Source organism: Mycteria americana, chromosome 13 (genome assembly GCF_035582795.1).
Source record: "Mycteria americana isolate JAX WOST 10 ecotype Jacksonville Zoo and Gardens chromosome 13, USCA_MyAme_1.0, whole genome shotgun sequence".
NCBI lineage: Eukaryota > Metazoa > Chordata > Aves > Ciconiiformes > Ciconiidae > Mycteria > Mycteria americana.
The window spans coordinates 13,867,191-13,888,268 of record NC_134377.1 but is presented as its reverse complement, the minus strand read 5'-3'; the positions used below and the strand labels follow the sequence as shown (position 1 = coordinate 13,888,268).

At 40.9% G+C, this 21,078-nt stretch overlaps 1 protein-coding gene across 1 annotated transcript in view; it reads left to right on the top strand.

Moving 5' to 3' along the window:
* The window catches only part of TMEM132D (transmembrane protein 132D), a 277,426-nt gene that overhangs the window by 57,518 nt on the left and 198,830 nt on the right, over positions 1 to 21,078 (top strand). The window contains exon 2 of the mRNA XM_075515941.1: positions 7,050 to 7,938. Within this exon, the coding sequence (XP_075372056.1) occupies positions 7,050 to 7,938 (889 nt within the window). The remainder of the gene's footprint in view (positions 1 to 7,049; positions 7,939 to 21,078) is intronic.

Below are 21,078 nucleotides of genomic sequence, written 5' to 3'. Positions count from 1 at the left end.
TGAGCTACAGATGTTCTTTGCAGCCTGTTGTGCTGTGCTGTAGCTACAGTGCTCCCTCCCTCTGGACTTCTGTTGAGCACCATTGCGAAGTGTAACCAATGAACAACTTCATTGCTTTTAAACAAGCAAAATGAGCACCACGAAGCCTACATTGCCTTTCTTTCTGTCTGAGATCAAAACCTCCCATCAGTTTGTCACTGTGTCATAAAGCTGTTCTCAATAAAGCATAGCACTTAAGCGAAAGCTTGAAGATGCAGTGCTAATTGCTTTAAGCAAATTGAACACAGTAAGTCATCCTTGGAAAGCTCCAGTTTTGTCCATTCATGTGTAAGGGCTGCACAGAAGGATGCTGGGACCTAAGGAAGGAACGAACATGACAAGCAACCAACAAATCCTATAAGATGGAAATGATCCTACTCGGATATTCATGTAACACAGTCTTAATTGACTCTGTTCATAGTAAGTGACATACTGGCAGAGTAGATGGTCCCTCTGTAAAGAACTGACTGAGATACACCTGGGGATGGTATTCACTATCTTTACAGCTTAGCTTTAAACTGCCTCACTTTTGAGCATTAGTGGATTCAGCCACTTAACTAGGTTAAGACTGAAATGTCTTAATTTTCCAAAAGCGAGCATGAAGTTTTATTGGAACAGACATCCTTGTGACATTAGTTTCCAGATCTGGAATTAGATCACACTACCAGATTTTTTTTCTAGATATTTTGGCTAAAAAAAGTTCCAATGCATAACAAACCTAGGAGAGCAAAACTGTTCAGAATATTCAAGGAGAACAGCTGAAACTAACCTTTTCTACGACAAGGTGACCCGCCTAGTGGATGAGGGAAAGGCTGTGGATGTTGTCTATCTAGACTTCAGTAAAGCCTTTGATGCAGTTTCCCACAGCATTCTCCTAAAGAAGCTGGAGGCTCATGGCTTGGACGGGTGTACTCTTTGCTGGGTAAAGAACTGGCTGGATGGCCGGGCCCAAAGAGTGGTGGTGAATGGAGTTTACTCCAGTTGGCGGCTGGTCACAAGCGGGGTTCTCCAGGCCTCTGTGTTGGGGTCGGTTCTGTTTAACATCTTTATCAATGATCTGGATGAAGGGATCGAGTGCACCCTCAGTAAGTTTGCAGATGACACCAAGTTGTGTGAAGGATCTGCAGAGGGACCTGGACAGGCTGGATCGGTGGGCCGGGGCCAATTGTATGAGGTTCAACAAGGCTCAGGACAAGGTCCTACACTTGGGCCACAGCAACCCCATGCAACGCTACAGGCTTGGGGAGGAGTGGCTGGAAAGCTGCCCAGCAGAGAAGGACCTGAGGGTGTTGGTTGACAGCTGCCTGAATATGAGCCAGCAGTGTGCCCAGGCGGCCAAGAAAGCCAATGGCATCCTGGCTTGTGTCAGGAATAGTGTGGCCAGCAGGACGAGGGCAGTGATCGTGCCCCTGTGCTCAGCACTGGTGAGGCCGCACCTCGAATACCGTGTTCAGTGTTGGGCCCCTCACTCCAAGAGAGACATTGAGGGGCTGGAGCGTGTCCAGAGAAGGGCAACGAAGCTGGGGAAGGGTCTGGAGCCCAAGGCTGATGGGGAGCGGCTGAGGGACCTGGGGTTGTTCAGCCTGGAGAAGAGGAGGCTGAGGGGAGACCTCATCGCTCTCTACAACTGCCTGAAAGGAGGCTGTAGAGAGGTGGGGTCGGTCTCTTCTCCCAGGTAACAAGTGATAGGACAAGAGGAAATGGCCTCAAGTTGTGCCAGGGGAGGTTTAGACTGGATATGAGGAAATTTTACTTCACTGAAAGGGTTGTCCAGCACTGGAACAGGCTGCCCAGGGAAGTGGTTGAGTCCCCATCCCTGGGGGTATTTAAAAGCCGTTTGGATGAGGTGCTTAGGGACATGGTGTAGTGGTGGGCTTGGTAGTGTTAGGTTTACGGTTGGACTCGATGATCTCAAAGGTCTTTTCCAAGCTATACGATTCTGTGATTCTGTCTAACTAAAAAGGTAAAATTTCTGGCCAGACTGAAAAGAAGCACTTATTTCAATCCCCAAGATACAGCAACAAACTTCATTTATTGCATTACTGGTCTTGAGCTTGCAGCTGGTAAGGCAATTTTCCTAAGAAGTTGTTCCCTTCAATCTACAAGAAAAAGGCAATTTTTTTTTTTTTTTTAAATAGTAGCATTATATAATTGATTGGAAGAGTGTTTTATTTCTTATGAATGCTGGGTGATTGTGGATTGAACAGTTTTAAAAATAAAGTAACTCTTAGGGCAATGAAGTCCCAAGGATCTGGCAATATAGAATGAAGTTAGTGGTCTGGCAGATTTCTTCAATTTTCTGAAGCCATGGTCAATAACTTTGCAGTAAAACTGAGCTATGAATAGTGTTGTTGTCATTGACTGAGAGCTGCTGTTACATGATGTTAAAGAAATAAAGATTTAAGATTTTTAGCTAGACTGCAGTACAAAATTAATAGCCTAATGAAGAAAGCAGTATGACCTTTTGGAAGGTAAATGCAGCATGTTTACACCGTCATGTTCAGGGATATATCATACACGCAAGCTTTGGCTATGCAGGAGGAGACTGAATATGCTGCCTTTTTCTTGGATTTTTCTTTTTTTCAAATTCACTGACCTGCAAAGAATTTGCTTCTTCCATCAATGACAAGTATTTTTTAAACAGTGTCAGTCAGGAGAAGATTTACTAAAGAGAGAGGAAAGAAAACCACCCTACTACAGCATCTCTTCCCAGGTGGCCACTGATTGAAATCCTCAACAAACCATTCGCAGCATGAGAGGTCGAATACGGATGTAGTTGTAAGAGATTGAGAAATAATAGCTCCTGGCATAGGCACAGCATCAAAATTAGATTTTATTGGTTTGCTTCAAACTGTTGGGGATCATCTCCTGAATCCAGAGTGCTGTAACACCACTCTACAGTTGCAGCAGATTGTCTTCACCAGACCTTGCAGTGAAGCAGTTTACTCCAGCTGAGGGTCAGCCCCTCAAGATTCAGCAGTGCTGCGAGGCATCGCTTGCTGGGGTCCTCGGGAAGAACCTGTTTTTTCCTCTGCAATGTCTCAGCTTAAGATAAACTGATCTTACAGCTTGCTACAACTAATCAGTTCAAAGTCGAGCAGATCTCTATGGGTCATAGGAATCTGTCCTTATTAGATTAAACCCCTCAAAGTTTGTTTTAATCTGGTACCACTGCTTTTTCTATTGACACAGAGTATGACGTACTCTGTGCTGTACATCCACACAGAGAACTAGTAGGGCCAGTTAATGTACAGCATTCTTGCACTTGGTTATTCTGCTGCCAAGTTCCCCATGTAGCCAAGCCTTCAGATATAGTGGTACAATAAAGATAAATTGCAGTTCCCAAATTTAACTGTATATTTTTTTATCTTGATGCTGTTTCCTTAACAGCACTTCAGTTACCCATCCTTTATTTTGTTTGATGTATTTAAACTGAGAGATTCACTGTGTGATTCTTGTCTTACTTATTCAAATGGGTTACTCCTGTGGAATTTTGATTATGATGGTATAGATCTGATGTAATATTTAGGGTAGATGATATGACTTAAATCTTTAAAACTCCACTTCTATGCTGGGTCTCGCCCAATAACACAAAAAATTGTAATCTTCTGCAATTCTGCCTTTGTAAAAACATGCATAATTATTACAAAAATAGTCATGGTTGCAATTAAGGATGCTGATAGTTGTTTTTGGTTTTAATTTCCTATCCTTCAGAATCCTCAGTAAACTTTCACGGTCAAAATCCAGATGGTACAGCAGAGCTCAGTGTAGTTTTTGAGAATGTTTTTTTTCTGTTTGTGCTGATTATAACTCTCCCTAGATAAAAGTGTAAAATTGTTTGAATTTTTGGCCTTTGGCTGTTTGGAAAGCTGCTGTCAGCTTCCAGCATAAGCCAATTCATATTCAGTGCACATCCACGGCTTGATGGTAGGGGGAAGCATAACAGCGAGCAGATCAGTTTGTCATTGCCCAAAAATTTAAAAACCAATGGACCCTGCTCTATCTGGTGAGATTGTTTCCTTTTTTTAACAGGCAGTTCACCTTTTTTTAATTTGTGTTGCTCTCCTATTCTGAAGAGTCATTGATTTACTCTGAGGAACATTGTCCTGTGGAGATAGGGAATACAGAGGGAAGATTTTTAATCCCTTAGATAATTAAGCACTAAAATAAATGATTAAAAAATTATGAGGCGAAACACTCTGTTAGTTTTAATATAAAAATAATGTACTTCTCCCTGTGGAATGCAAGGGAGGGAGCTGCAATCAAAATAAGGAAAATAAAAAATTGAATACCCTGAGCTTTTTTCCCTCTCTCTAAGTTGCCTCCTTGATGCCTCACTGTGTTTAATGGTGCTTTGCCAAGCTGTTGGGAGGAGTACAAAATGAGTGTGGAATTTATAAATGGGACATTAGATGGAGGAATGATGTTATGGGCTGGGTGATCTGAGGAGTACAACAGCAGAACAGATTTCGCCTTAGGGCTGGATAGGAGAGATGCATCCCTGCAACTCTAAGTACTAGCAAAGCCATTTAGAGTTGTTAGAAATCTTTGTTGGGGGATTATCTAGAAAAAGGTCTTTAAAAACTTCATCTGCTCTCAATGAATATCTGGAGAGAGAGTGGGAGCTGAATGCTGAAAAGACCAAGCCTAAATTAAGGGTGTTTTTGCATGCGAAGAATCTCTGCAGCTTCCTCTTGATTAAAAACAAGCAGAAAAGCCTTGGGTGTGACTTCCTCTAAATTCAAACAAGCTTAATTTGCCACCTCTGGGGATCACAGGACTTCAGCCTTTTATTGGTCTTGCAATTTACAGTCTCATATGATGATGTGTGCTGAGGCCATTTTCCTGATTCTTCAGACAGAATTTATTTCTAATTCCAGGTGGAGTTTAAGAGTTGACATTAATTAAACTTTTAAAAGTAAGGGTTTTATTTTAATTGTTTATTGGGAGAGGAATTTCAGTTTTTCAAGATGGAGAGAAAGATTTCCAAAACTGTGAAACTCTTCTCTGCAATCCTTTTTTCCTGGCCTCTTTCATTCTGAGATTTGTTCCTTCTGTCTTACAGCTGAAAGATGCCCACCCTTATCTAGGGTTGGTTTGTGTCTTGGTTTTGGTTTGTTGGTTTGGGTTTTGTTTTGGGGTTTTTTTGTGGTTTGTTTTGTTTTTTGTTTGGTTGGGGTTTTTTGTTTGTTTTAATAGCCACCTGGCTTTGCTTTTCTATATAGAAAGTTCTTTGCTCCAGTTTTCCAGTTTGTTATTTTGCATATGTTAGTGCCTGGAGACCTTAACTGAGATCACAGCCTTGTTATCGTGGGTGATGCTCTTATATAGGTAGTAAGATAAGTCTGTTGCATTTGCAGTCTACACAGAGAAAGGGTGAGGAGAAATGAATAGTAATACCCTTATTTGTTGGACACAGAGCAGCAGCAGCACAGAAGTGCCTTGTCTGAGATTGGACAAAGCCTATGGCAGAGTGAGATCTCCTGCATTAACTGCTTTGCTGTGGGGGTGCCTTGATTGACGTGCTGGTTATGGGTAGCATCAGTGTGGCTTCCAGTGTGGCTTTGCAAAGGCAAATTCCCCTTTCAGGTTATACGGCCCATAGGTAGATGATTGTTGCTGTGAGAGGCATTTTCCAGATCATTTTTGGTGAACACTTGCGGTCTGAAAGCAGAGGTTTTTAGGAACTAACAATACTTTCCCATAGGATTTGAAGATAACAAGCCTCTTCTATCCTGTTCTGGGATTTGCAATGAATTGCAGTACATAAATGGTAGATTGGTGGTTAGGAGTAACTGATGTCAGTTTAGGCCACCTAAGGCAATACTTGATGAGCAAATAAATATTGAGGTCAGATGCCAAACAAAAAATAAGGACTAATAAAGCATTTGTGGGCTAGAGCTTGGGAAACTGGGTTGCCTTTGAATGCCATGTGTAGTAACCCTTTGTCACTTTTCTGAATAAGGGTAAGGATTTGAATTTGCTATAGAACAAAATGCAATTTATTTCCTAATTACGGTGTGAAGACATAAGCACAAAGGTCGGATGTTCAAACAGGAAAGGTCATATTGTATTTGCATCTGTATCTTTTAACAGTGTACATCTTTGCTCTTTGGGACTGATAGTTCCTAGAAAGGATGGAGAGCTGCTTCTTTAATATGATAGCCTGCCTCAGGTAATTGCTCGATGGCACAGTTAAAATAGATATCTTGCAGTAAGAGAGGCTCAGTGTCATTGAAAATGTTCTTTCAATGTGCAGTGATGTACAGCCTACAGATAATGCAGTTGTATTAAGGAACAATGTAGGGTTAGGCAACAACAGTGGCGTGAATCCTGATAGTTATTTACAGAGGAAAAACCTCTTCTCGTAGATGAAGTGAAACAGAAGGGACTATAAATTGGATGCAAATAAAGGTCCTTTTGAAATCCTCTAGTACCAGAGTGTTGTAAAGGAGCTTTTGTGTAAATGGTTATTGTGCTAACTATTCTTAAAGTGAAATTCAGCCTTGTGCAGGAAATCACTTAAAGTCCACGTGCTGCTTGAGAGTGCTGAAAAGAAGGTTGAAGTGAACTCTAAGTGGTCCATGTGCAGCATTTGATGTAAAATCATTGCATTGGTTTCCTGTACAGGAGCAGCTTGCTTTAGTGATCAAATTCCTTTTTAAATGTGCCCGTGCAGTGCTCTTATGTTGCGGATGCTGACTGGGTAATTTTGCTCTCCAACAATAAACGTATATTGCAAGTGAAGACGTGACCTTTGGCATGGGTAAACTCACGTAAGCTGCTACTTTTAATCCAGCTGCCATGTAGACTATATCATAGCCCATTGTTTTCCAAGCTAACTAGATAAATCATCATCTACCTAGGCTACTTTTGCATGGATTGATGACGCTTGCTGTTGCCACTAATATCAGCTACAGCACTGTCAGTCCCCTCAGTAAAGTCAGCAAGGTTATATCACCGTATGACTTGAAGATCTGATCTTTTAAACTCTCCTTTCCTTTCAACAGTGACTGAGAGTCGAGGGATCCTGGAGAGTATACAGAGATTTTCTTTACTGCCAACTTACTTGCCTGTGACCTATCGTATCCACAATGCGGATGTTTCCTTCTTTCTTAAGGAAGCCAACCAGGATATTATGAGGAATTCTAGCTTGCAGTCCCGAGTGGAATCCTTTCTGATCTACAAATCCAAGAGGCCACCTGTGTTAAATGCCAGCTATGGACCTTTTTCCATTGAACAAGTAGTGCCCCAGGACTTAATGTTGTCTTCAAATCCATTTGGATCTACTAACAAGTTCTCCTTTAATTGGAAACTTAAGGCCTTCATAATGAGTGACAAAATTTACCCGAGCAAGCCCAAAGTCCAGGTCCTGTTCTACATCGTGGGCAGGGACTGGGATGACTATAGCACCACGGAACGGCTGCCCTGCCTGCGGGTGTTTGCCTTCCGAGAGACGCGGGAAGTCAGAGGCAGCTGCAGATTGCAAGGGGATCTGGGGTTGTGTGTGGCAGAGCTGGAGCTCCTGCCAAGCTGGTTTAACCCCCCCACGGTTGTTGCTGGCCGTAAGAAACCAATGGATCAGTCTGAAGGGAGCCCTGTGGAGCTTTACTATGCCATACAACCAGGAGATGAGAAAGGGGAATGTACCAAGGAGGATGTAAGGAAAAGTAATGGGATCCGACCAGGGCGCAATGACATTGATGAGTCGGGACCTCCCTTGCAGAGGATTGGAAGTGTTTTCCTTTACCAGACACATGCTGGCCCTTCTTTAAATGAAATAAGATTGGATAATAATATTGCCATCCAGTATGCACCAAAGACTGTCAAGCAAGGTGACATTTTGACTTTCCTTGTATCTGTTGCTAAAAATTCAACAGAAGATCAGTTCACGCTGAGGTAAGGCTGTTTTGTGTTTCTTTGGTACCTTATTTTTTGTGTCTCTACTCTTGGTATGGGAAGTCACTTTCTTATGTATAAATTGCCTAACAATCCTCCAACTGCTGCTCTACAGAAATTGTATTGCAGTTGGTTGACTCAACATTTCTCCTATTGTTCAATCTAATATTGTATGAATTGTCTGAGATGTGATCTCTCTGAGCAAGAAAGGCCTTTTCTTGAAGTTGTCCTTTGAGTACTTCTTATAAAAATTGAAATAGCAGACCTGGGACCTATCTATGTGCTAATAGGAGATAACACTTAAAGTCTCCTGAGCTGGAGTTTGCAGTGCTCCTAATCTCTCATTGAACTCATGTTAAGATTAGTAAAGATCAAATCTGCAAAGGTATTTATAGGAAGTGAGCAAGAATTGGACATCTAAGTAGGATTTATATGCTTAAACATCTCTCCCCGACTTGTTGTAAGCCTGGTTCTGTTTTATAGGATGTTTGAGGTTCCTAAGTATTATCGATATACCAAAACCATTTCTGAAAATGAAAAATACCTGAGGGGGGTGGTGGTGGTTTTTTGAACGTAATGTCAAGTGCCACATTGATTTACTTCGTTGCTTTCCAAGCATTGGGGTGTTACAGAGGGAAGCTCGCTATAACTGCCAATATAATACAGGAAAACAGAAGACTATCAGGCTGTACTGTGGCAAACTGAGAGCAGATGTGCATTGCATGCAAGTGAGAGTGTCCAGTTGTCTTGTTCAAGTTTGCCACTCTGTTCCAGCACTATAAACCAGGGTTGTGTGGCGGACATATGGAAGATTGGTGTGCGTAGAGCTGATTTCATTCTTTTATCCCTTACCAATGATGCACGTCAGCTCTTTCAGAACTGGAGGTAAAAGTCGTACTCTGGCTTCTGAGATTGACTGACTTGCCTTGGGTGTTTGTCCTAGAGATGACCGTTGGTGCCGAAGCTCACAAAGGCTCACAGAACATACCTCCAAAAGAGGAGGTGCATCATAAGAGGGAGCGTGACCTGCCTGCTGTTACAAATGTCACAGACGCACCACAGTCCACAGCTGTGCTGAGCACTAGAGATGCTTGGTGCTTTCACCTAAGAAATCATATCCTACTCTGCCTTGAGACAAAACACACTCTCTTTTCTCTTCTGGCTAAACATCTCAAACTCCAAAAATTTCTGGCTAAAGTCACCTAGATATGTTTCAGGGCTCAATTATTAAAATGGCACAAAGCTGTAAATGCAACATTGTTAAACTTGGATGTATACCTCATACTGGAATAAAGGAGTAAGTCAGATTTGACTCCACTGACCTAAGTAGTAAGGGCTCAAACTAATCATTCTCTTTTCTCCCCCCCCCCCCCCCCCCGCCCCAGGAGATTTGTGTGGGATTTCTGGGGGAAGTGGTTTGCCATAAAATCAGGTCATTTTTCCTTTGCAAGTGTGTCATATATAAACTGAATAGCCACAGCACTTAATTGCTGACACCAGGACAGTGATTTCCTCTTCATCCGGTAGAGGACAAATACCAGTAGGATATCTACTCTCCTTACCATATCAGGTTTTCATTATCTGAGTCAATCTGCCTAAGATTTAAGTTGTTTCCTGAGTGACTAATTTCAAGACCGACAATCTGAGTTCCTCGTAGTAAATGTTCAGGGATGCCTTTCTGTCTTTCTCTATACTAATGACTTTAAAGGGATATTACTGCAGACATGCATGGAAACTTCTACTACATATGAAAATTGATTTAAAGATAAACGTTAAAAACCTTTTCTAGCTAAGAGAGCATTAAGATAAAAACCTTTCATTGTTTTTACTCTGTAAATGTAGGATCTTAGAAATCTGATTTCAAAGCATCTATATTTGTGAGCTGTGATCAGTTAAAAGTAGAACTAGCTATAACCATGATAATTATATTATATGTAGGTTTATAAAACTTTCAAAAATCTTGCTTTGTTAAAATTAGGATGAAAATGGAACACCTAACTCTTAAATGAATGCTTCTGAAGTTAATTTTCTGGAACAAAAAGGAAACAATGTGTTTGAATTTAGGTTTTTATTTTGAGATCTAAGGTATCATAAAACAAAAAAGCGCTAAAAATAGATACCAAATATTGGTTCAAAATGAAAAAAGTGGCATTTTCTGCTTCAAAAATATCACTTTGCTGTTACCTTTTAAAAACAAACTTCTGTAATGGCTTGCTGTTACTCATGTCACTTCCATGAATTTTGATTTCTTTTGACCTGCTTTTCTAACAGTAACTGGCTTTCAGACTATAATCTGCTGCAATATCAGAGTAGTTATAATATCTGTTCTACTGTGCTTCTAAAGCACCATTGCCTGTCTGTCTTTGATCTAGCTACAGCATGTCTAAGCTCTTGTTTGGTTGTTTTCTTGGTCAGAATTGTAGTATCTATGTTCTGCATTCATCCCTCCATGACATGTATGTAGCTAATTCATTTTTTGGTGGTTGCTAATTTATATACGTATATCTTCTGCTGTAAGGAAAAAAGCAACTACTAGGTAAGAGCAAAAATTGAGCTTGATTAAATGCTTTGGCTTAAATTCTTTTTGTTATGTCAGGATCTCCTATAATCCCAGTGTCAGACAAGATGCTAACACCTCTTTCATGGCCCTCTCTTCAGGAGTAAATGTCACTCTAAATGATTAGATATTGAAGTAGCCTTTGACTGAAATAAGGCCCTATTTCAGGACTGGAAATCTTACATGTCAGTCTAGTATATCCATTATCCACAACTAAATGATCTTTAAGGTCCTTTCCAACCCAACCCGGTCTATGATTCTATGATTATACTACGTAGGTTCTCTTTTGACATGGTCAACTAAACAAAAGACTGCATTTGTGGTATGCTGCCTGTTCTGATTTCAGAACAGACTCTCCAGCTGGCATTGTGTAAAAGCCGTCAGAAACCTCTTCTGTGACCTGATCAAGTTTTAAGTCTCCAAAACTGTAAATTCTCTTGGTTTGTAGAGGTAGAGACATTGGGTCAGGGTAGATTGAAAGAAACTGCATCCTGGTGGAACATGTAAATATGAGGGCATGAACAGACATGTAAAAGGTCCCCCATCCTGTCAGCTGAGGTGGAGCAAAAAGGAGCAGGGATGACCCATTCATGTAAATAATCAATAAAATGATTGATCATAATACATAGGAAAGGATAACAGACCTTGTCCACTCAGACAGAAATGGTGAGTCTAAGGAAAAAAACTTCAGTTTGGGGTGAGGAAGAGCAGTCTCTGGCCTCAGCTGTTACACAGAAGGTCCCTCTGTATTTTTCAAATGATCCCTTTTTCCCATACAAGGTATGGATTTTCACCAACTGATGGTCAGTTCTTATATTTCTAAATGAAAAAAACCTATGCCTGTTATCCAATATAAACTAGACAGGGAAGATGCAGGATTGCACATTAAAACCTACGATGTGGTCAGATTATTTCTAAGGGCTATAGAGAAAGTAACGTGTTTCAAGGTGCCTTGTTTCCCTAGCCTGATTTTCGACAGGCTGCTTCAGAAGCAGGACTTGGCTCTAACAAACTCCTGGCCATTTCCGACTTTGGGTTCCAAGGTTTGGAAGAGAATCCCAAGGGTGTAGGGAAAACCTTGCTAGACCCTTAGTTTGTGAAGACCATAAATGAATTCTGTGGGTATCTGTTGCATCTGGTTAAGAGGAGGCTAATATGGCTAGCACTGCCAGCCATTGTCCTATGATGAAGACATCAGATTTCTTCTTGCAAACGCAGATTCGGTACCCAATAATCCATAAGCTTCCAGGGTGACTTGAAGCGAGTCAGTTAATTTGCCTCCTTCTCCTTTCCCCTTCTCTAACCTGGCAGTGCTGGGAATAGTGACTACTTCCATGCTGTGTCCTGTGATTGCAATGGCAGTACTGCTCCTTGCACAAAAAGTGGTGTGCTGGTGGCTGTTGTGCACTGTAATGGATATTGGTCTTCATGCTTTCTGCTCCTATATTGTAAATATCAATAAAGCCAGCGTGTGCCGCATCTGCCTGGCTTCTTCTCACTCTGATCTCATCTCTGATAAAGGAAAGGGCCCCTCCATCCCCAATATAACTCTTTTATGTGAAAAATGGTATTAATTTTAATCTTGAAACAGTCCCTTATTTTTAGAAGTTCTATCTTGAGTGGCAGCAAGACTTGGAACTGCATTCATAAAGTGAGGCCAAGGGCTGCTGGCAAAATGCTTTTTACCATTGCTTTTGCTCCAGTGGACTGGAAATCATGGCTTGAACAGATGGAAAATATAGGATATACAGGTCAAAAAAGAAGAAACAGCCATGCAAAACAACCAAAGTCAAAAATTACCCATCACTACTGAATACTTTTTGTTTCAAAAACAATTACGTTTAGAGTAAACGCTATCCCCTTTCTAATAGGTAATTGTCTCCAAGGGGAACCTTCTAGAAACTGCTAAATACTAAAATATATAGGAAAGGTACCTTTGGGTTTGTTTTTTCTCATACTGCTGTTCTGCGCAGCAGAAGATTTAGTGGTGAATGTGAAACTGATGGACTGTTTTTAATTTTGTGAAAGAGCTGGACCATAAGGGCCAAAGTCTAGGTTTTGTTTTTTAATGAACTAGAGAAATTAAAAATATTTGTCTTAACTCTGTATGGGCGTGAGAGTTAGAGGAAAGGAAGGAAGGAGGTAAAATGTAAATGATGAATAAATATGGAATACTGCTGTAAGCACCAGGTTGTAAGCTTGGACTGGAGCACTGAGCCTTAAGAAACTGGCTGATTTCTCAGCTTAATTCACACACTTGCTTCCTCTTTGGTCTTGGCCAAGCCACTTAACCTGTCTGAAGCTATTTTATCACTGCTAATATCAACAATTATTTGAAGATGACATGCAATGAGCAATTATATCTTCCCAGTGAAGCAGTATTAAATGCCTTTATAAAATAAGTGATTGAATGTTCTGTGCCTTTATCCTATTACCTTCTCTCCTTCTGAATGCAAATTAATTATTCATTGTATTCTTTGTAACTGGCCACATGGGAGGGTTGCGTGCAGAGGCACAAATAGTGTTGTACATCCTAGCCCAAAGAAAGCTGCTGTAGAGCCCACAGCCATGCCTCTGTGATCAAAGGCAAACCTCAAAGTCCCTTAACGCTGACCAAGGCATTGCAGTCCCAGGGACTCTCTTGTCATCTTTTCGCATCCTGATGACCAGAGAAGGCTGAAGCCTCTCTATTCTTCGAATTGAGAGGTGTTGAAAAGGTGTTGAAACATCCCTGAAGTTCATGGAAAATATTCTAGTCTATTTTGTTTTACTGTTTTTCTCCAAATTTCAAGATATGTATACCGGAAACTGAAATTCAAAGGAAATCTTTATCTGAAGTTTTTTGCCGAGAATGGAAAACATATAAAGTATTATTTCATGTCAGTCCTTCAAAATGCTTTCAGTAATTAATGCTTCAAAGCTTCCAGTGTTATGCAATTACAATTCCAGTTTGCTGCAAGCCCAAATTACTGCTGGTTATTAACACTGTGCTGTGTTACATACATTACAATTAATATATGTAGGGATGCCACAGTTTTCCAAACTTAGGAACATGACTTTTCTGAATGTACAGTGTAGATATAGTTCTTTTTTATTAGCATGTTTTGGCTGAGCCTAATAAATATGACCTTCCTTTTTGTTTTAAAGTCGACAGTATTGATACTTGCTGCTTGCAGCCTTTTAAATTTGTTTTCCTGTTTCTGGAGATGAATCAACAAAGAAATGATAGAGGTTGAATTGCCTTTAAGGTAGTTAATGTCAGGCGTAGATATATTCATAGAATCACAGAATCGTATAGGTTGGAAAAGACCTTTAAGATCATCGAGTCCAACCATAAACCTAACACTGCCAAGCCCACCACTACACCATGTCCCTAAGCACCTCATCCAAACGGCTTTTAAATACCCCCAGGGATGGGGACTCAACCACTTCCCTGGGCAGCCTGTTCCAGTGCTGGACAACCCTTTCAGTGAAGTAAAATTTCCTCATATCCAGTCTAAACCTCCCCTGGCACAACTTGAGGCCATTTCCTCTCATCCTATCACTTGTTACCTGGGAGGAGAGACCGACCCCACCTCTCCACACCCTCCTTTCAGGCAGCTGTAGAGAGCGATGAGGTCTCCCCTCAGCCTCCTTTTCTCCAGGCTGAACAACCCCAGGTCCCTCAGCCGCTCCCCATCAGCCTTGTGCTCCAGACCCTTCCCCAGCTCCGTTGCCCTCCTCTGGACACGCTCCAGCCCCTCAATGTCTCTCTTGGAGTGGGGGGCCTAAAACTGAACACGGTATTCAAGGTGCGGCCTCACCAGTGCCGCACTCGTATTCATGAGTGAAAAAAGGTGTAGCTTTTTTTTTCAGCTGTTCAATTTATAATTATACTTAGTGAATCCTGTGTGCTAAATTATATACAGTTATTACCCTTAAAGTTCTGACAGCAGCTGATGATTATAGACCTTCTAGTTTCCCAAATCTGTGGGGTTTTTTCCCCCTGAAAAATGTAGAAAAACATTCTTTAAACTTCTTCATTCTGAAATGGAATCTGGGATACCAGAGTTTACCAGGACATTGGGAAATGTGCCTTTTTGTTGCACCCATCTCTTTTCACATTGTGATGTGAACTTTGCCAGAAACTCAGTGTGGCACAGGGTGCCAGTGTGTCAGGGCAGCATGAAGCGTCCCGGTGCACAGGGCGGGAGGGAGGATCTGATGCTGCTCCCATTTACGAGAAGTCCATCCTGTTTTTATTTTAAGCGGCAATGTAGTTTGCGTTGCTATTGTTGCATATCCTTTTCTCTAATGCTTAGCATATGAGGGGAGAGCTGTATCCTTTGATTATCTGGCGAAGCCCAATTCCACTGCAGTTCGTTTTGGGTTTTTTGGGTGTTTCTCCTCAGTTCATCCACTTTAGCAGACCTATCTGCAGCAGAAGCATGGGATTAATTAGACTTTTCACTGAGCAGCCAATAGCTTCACCTCTCCCTCCAGTATAGCCTACAGCATGCACTGCCTTATTGTAATTCCTACACTTGTGTCCTCCAGTAAGAGTTTCATGGTGGAAACTTGCATCTAAGGGCTGAGCTCCCCAGAAACAGTTGGTAAGAACTGGTTGTTGGTAACGGGAGTTTGGATATGGTCATGTAATAAGGCAGAGCTTTTTAAGCTTCATAAGCCCTGTACGTTCATGGGATCTCTCTGGAATTGCTCACACATTGGCTCAACACAGGGATGTGGCTTCCTGGCAGTTGTATGCTCTGTTGGGCGATATCTGAGGGGAGAGAGTTCACCTACCACTACTGCTGCCCAAGGTGCTCCAGGATCGGGCTTGAAGTGAGCTTCCAGTGGGTTGATGTAAGTGCCTGCAGAGTGAAAGTGCTCTTACTGGCTTGTTCTCCTATGGCAAGTAGATTTATATGCAAAATACATGCTTTGCAAATGTTTCTTTTTTGCTCTCCTACCTACCTGGGGCTTTCACTCTCTTCTGTTTCCTGGGAATGTGCTTTCTTCCCTGCTGAGATCAGCTAAGTTTGTCTTATAGTGTATGAGGACCTCACTGCACGCATGAGAGATGACGGTAAGAAGTGAGAACATGTATTGTGCAGTAGAGGACATGTATGAGTGCAAAGGGGTATGGGAATTACGTGTTTTGAAGAGAGGACCTTTTCACCGGCATTTTATTGCCAGAAATTGAAATGGTTTTGTATGAAGATCTAAATAGAGAAAAGTAGTTAATTGTGCTGTCTGCTTAGCTCCGCTTTTTCCTTTATATATGTGACCTAATGCATTCAAGAGATGCTGCTGGACTGGAAAAATAAACTCCAAGAGAAGAAAGAAAACCTTGTGATTGACAGAAGGGATTGGAAGCTGGGAGACAAGCTTTGCTATTTCTAGCTCTGTCATAGACTTTTCATTGTGACGTGGAAGTCTAAGACCAATCTATAAAAGAACTTGATGCTCCAAAATCACACTTAAATAGAATTTAGTTATCTGAATTCAAGTGAGCAGTCCACCAGGACCCTATCCATTTGCCCAGGCACACAGGATAAAAAAGTGACCTAACAGCCTATGAGGTAGTGCACGCTCCTCAATGCTATATGTACTATCTTCCAAGTGGCTTCCACTAAAACGTGGCCCTTGAAGAAGGAGACATCTCTCTCTGATATTTCCTACTGACTTTATCTGTGTAGGTCTGTACACGCGATCTTCAAACTTAAATCCTTTTAAGTTAGGCACTGGAATTCATCAAACTAGAACTCAGGTTTCCTTTGCATCCAGTGTGAAATCGCTGGGTCTTTTATGGGGATGCTGAGCTCTGAAATTAACTTTCAGAGGAATCACAAACTGTGGCCTACAAGGTGATAGGGCCAGTGGTGAGCCTGCTGGTGCATGGTGGATTGAAAGGAAGGAGAACCTTTGGGCATCACAGCTGCAGCCAAAGGAAATTTGGGATAAAAATACATGCAGCCACAGGTTTTGAAAAATGAAGTCCTAGTCTTTGCTTTCCTCATCTGCTAAGAAGAAATTAGTAATATCTATCTTGATAAAATGTGCTACTTCTCTGAGATGAATGAACTAATCTGAGATCTTTGGTTAGGAGATATTCAATAAATAGAAAGGACAGTTATAATCCACCAAATCCCACAGGTCATCTGCTAGCTCACTTCTGCAATAATGATTGATTTGCTTCTTGGTTTGAATGCTATTTGTATTTGAGAGAGAAATATATCCTATCAGCAATGAATTGGAACAGTCCTGAATTATTTAACATTTTATAGGATCTTCCTTTTGATAGATGTGTTTTCTCAATCAACATTAAAAATTGTGAAGGAGAGTAAACTCTTAAATGGAAGAGGTTAGGATTGCTTTTCCAGTTAAAGAATCCTGCCTTTGTTTCTTGTATTCTTTCATGTTCATAGCATTGTGGCCTTAAATGTTTTCTTTAGCTGTTGCTGCTGAGTGAGTAGCTATTGGAAAATCTTTTCATTTGGAGGAAATCCAGTTTAGCTTCACTAGCAGCAAGAAGTGTCCTGATTTTATACTGTTAAGTTGGTCTATACTATCTTAACCTGTATATAGCTTTGGGTTTCACTGTCAAACTTTATCACCAGATTTCTGGAGGAAAGAAGTAAAAAGTATAAAATAACATTATTCTTGGGAAATCACTGATGGTTGTACTGGAAACTCGTAAAACTCTGTGAGAAAGGTGAGATTTTTGTATAAACTGTATCTATGATATTTCTGCATTTGTAAACCAATCTTGGGGGTTAGAGATATGTAGGTACCATTTTTATAAACTGTTGAGAGGGCTTGTGGTCTGTCTATGGTATTTTTAATGCTGTCTTTCTGATGATAATTGTGGCAATACAGTGACTAGAGTGAAATTGTGGTAGCAAATAAGCAATGCTCATTGATAACTGGGAAAATTTTTCCTAAAAGGCCCGTAGAGTTTGTTACATGAACTTCTCTTATTTGTCGTTTTATCTAACAATTGATCAATAATAATCCAGCAAACATGAAAAAGGCTGCATAAATACATGAGGGTAGCAGAGTCAAGATCATTAGCACTCAATTTTTACAGCAAGAAAATTTGAACAAGACTGACATGTTATCAAATTGCTTGTGTGCTCTTCTAGTGCTGAGCTAAATCAAATTTTATTCTTAGTGTTGAACTAAATCATATTTTAGTAGTAGAAACAATCAGGCAGTAAGTGATGATCAGGAAGGTTACCAGTCACATAAAACTCTGTAATGAGATGGGCTTTTCTCTAGGCCTTAGATTATGTGGCTATTTCATGGTATCCCAGCCCTGAATTTGCACCTCTTCCGACAGATTGAAAAGAATCCTAATGTGTGTTTTTCACTTCGTTCTTCTATAGCTTTGGTTTGTTCTGTCACTTAAACGTCCTCTTCCACATTCTGGTTTAAACAACTAGTAAAATCTTCTCTTCTCCATAACATACATAACTGACTTTTTTTCCCTTCCTCTTTTTGCTGATCTTGTGGCCTGCTTTGGCCAATTTAAAACTAAGGAGAGAAGAGGAATTAAAAAAAAAAAAAAAATCCTTCTGATTGTCTTGAATTTCAGCCTCTAAACTTCAGCTGTTGCACTGATCGGTCTTGATGTAAAAATGAGTTTCATATTTTTCCTGGTTCTTTGTCCTTGCAAAGAACTGGGTAGGGAATGTAAAATTTTCCATTGACAGTTATTTCTTCAGTTTTAAAAACACCCCAGATCAGAGTTGGTTACCTAACTGATGGTCACCAGGTCATGATCTTGTCCAGCGGTAATATAAGAGGCTACTAAACTGGAAATACACAGCCCCATAGCAAGCATTAGCTCCCCAGGTTGCGTTGTTTCCCCTGCCTTGTCACTTTTTTGGAGCCTTTACTATAATCTCTTCACCAAGAGATGGTACCATAGGCAAAAGGAAGTGTCTCTTGGCCATATGACCTTAGCAGATCAGGAAGTCTAAAATTGAGTACAGCAACTTCTAGAATTCATGCTTCTTATGTTAGTGGCTGAATATGACTCTGACTTTTAGAAGGCATAAAAAAGTGCATTTAAGCTAATTTCAGGAGATCCAGTCTTTCTTTCCTCTTCTTGCCTCTCTCCCTAGCCAAAGTTTGGTAAAATGCCTTTGGCAAAATGTAAGGAATGACCGAAAGACAGCTTCTGGTTCTAAGGAAATCTGAAAACTTAGAACCTGCCTAATCCTTCAAAGGGAAAAGAGGATAAAAGATACAGCAGTCTGAGCCTTTTTTTACATAGACCAGAGGCAAAGTGACTGTTTAGGAAAGGCAACAATGCCTGACACTATTTAACAGTACATTGAGATTATAAAGAGCAATCTTACAGTGTCCTCAAGATTTCCAGGCCTTGTAGCTTGGTTTGCCCTTTTTGTAAAGGTGGCCTTTAACAAGGTGAATCACTCCTGATGGTCTCCTGGGCTGACGCTTCAGTCAGACTGTATTCAGTGGCATAAACTAGGTAAGTGACATGTTGAAGTAAGTGGGAGTTACTTTCTGGCACCTAAGAAGATGACAGTCTTGTGTCTTTATTGTTTCATCACAATAAATATTATTTCCTAATGTAAGCTTGTACAGTGGTGGCCTTTCTAAAGTAGTGCTAAGGTGAAATCACACCTGTGCTACTGGCTGGTAAACGGCTTCACTCTCAGACTGAATATTTTCTTTTCCTTTTTTTTCTGCTGTGTTTAGCATACTGTACAAGTATGAATTAACTTTCATAGCCTGTTTATGAGGTAGTCAAGCAAATATAATTTTCCTCATCTTCTAGATGGGGAAATAGCTTTCCTGCATTTCTAAGTGACTTGCTAATGGCCCCAAAATTGTCAGTAGCAGTATGGAGACAAGTACTTAAGAACTATTGACTTCTAGGGCACTCTGTTACCTCCTGTTACACTGGCAGATTATATTAAGAAGAAAATAGTTCTTTCTGTTAAAATTATTCCAGTCAAGATCATCTGCCTTGAGAATCAGTCATGTTGACTGAGCAGATCTCAAAAAACTGAGACAGATCAAGCAAACCGTTACTCACACGAAGAGTCTTTACATCTGACTGTTGTTATGGTTTATTGCATTGCAGTAGTACCTAAGAGCTACCGTCATGCTCCAAGGCCTACTACCCTACTGTCAATACATGCAGAACAAAGACTGACTCCCAGTCTTTGCAAGGAGTAAGCACAGTTGGTTGGACCATCAATAAACGTGAAGCTGTGTGATCAGTACATTGATGTTCTGCTAACAAATACCGGGATAACTGTGCTGCTTGCACTAGATAGTCTCTGTGCTGCTGCGTGCAGATGTACTCCCACGAGTCGGTGCCCTGCGTGGTCACTGTTCTGTCCATGCAGTTAGAGACTGGGTAGCTTTATTTTGCTTGTCCTGCTGAAAGGGGTCTGTTTGCCTACTGTTCCTCTCCTAATCACTTGATAACAAAGAAATACTTTGTTATCGTATTATGTACGATAGTAATAATAGCGAGTAATGCGAGCTCTTTGACACTGAAGCTTTATTTTCCTAGGATTTATTTTTTTTCTCATTCAGAAAAAGCAGGCAGTGAAATGCAAGTTTCACATGTAGGCTACAGTTAGTTTACCCCCCCGACCCTTAGCTTCAAGTGGGAAGAGTGTAAAACATGATTCAACGCTTAATCCGTGTTCCGCTTCCTTTATCCTGAGCTATGGCTAACAACGGCAGTGGAGGTTTTTCTGCATCATTCCATTGAGTGCTCCAACCACGAGATCTCTGTGTGTTTGAACTGTTCTCCTGACCCTTTCCTAGTCCTGTTCCAAAGGAATCCATATATTTATTAATGCACAAATGCCTTTTGTGTAGACAGCTTGCCTTGTAGGCCTTGAAGAAAAGCCTTTTGCAACAGGAAGAGGTTTCAGCTTGATAGCTCAAATATCAGTGGACAACAGTATGTGGATCTCCTGTAGGGACAGTAAAGCCAGGTCAGTATAAATCAGTCTAGGTGCTGCTTTTGCCTGTTTATTGCCCTGAATGTGGAATGAGTAGCACTCTTTCATGGCTTGGTCCCTGGAGTTCAGTGTAAACTTCAGCCTCCAGTGAACCCCATTAATCCATTTAAGTGTACCAATAATTGCTGAGTGTTTTCCTGACAGAGGAAACAGCAGGACTTGAGTCACTCAGTCCCTCTGAGGAGTCAGCCTTTAGTTTGGATGCAATAACACGTTATCTTCTTAACACCAAAGTTCTGCTTTTATCCCAGGAGGACAGAAAGAAAACCTGCCTGACATGGTTTCAGTCAACCATCTTGACATAGGTAAGCCTAAGGAAAGGACATGGTGAATCTGGCCTCCGTGTTTCCTAGGGATTCTGTATTTTTCAGTGGGCGTGTTCTAACCACTTGAGAGAAAGGAATGTCCACATCATACAACTATAAAACCTCCATCATAACAGAAAAAAATGTAAAGTAGACTGACATACATATGGAGAGCATATTTTGTATTCCATAGCTGCACTATTTGGGATTGCACTACTGGATTGCCGATCCAGTACTTCAGAATTATTGTTCCTGCTATGTTATGGAGACATTAGGAGAT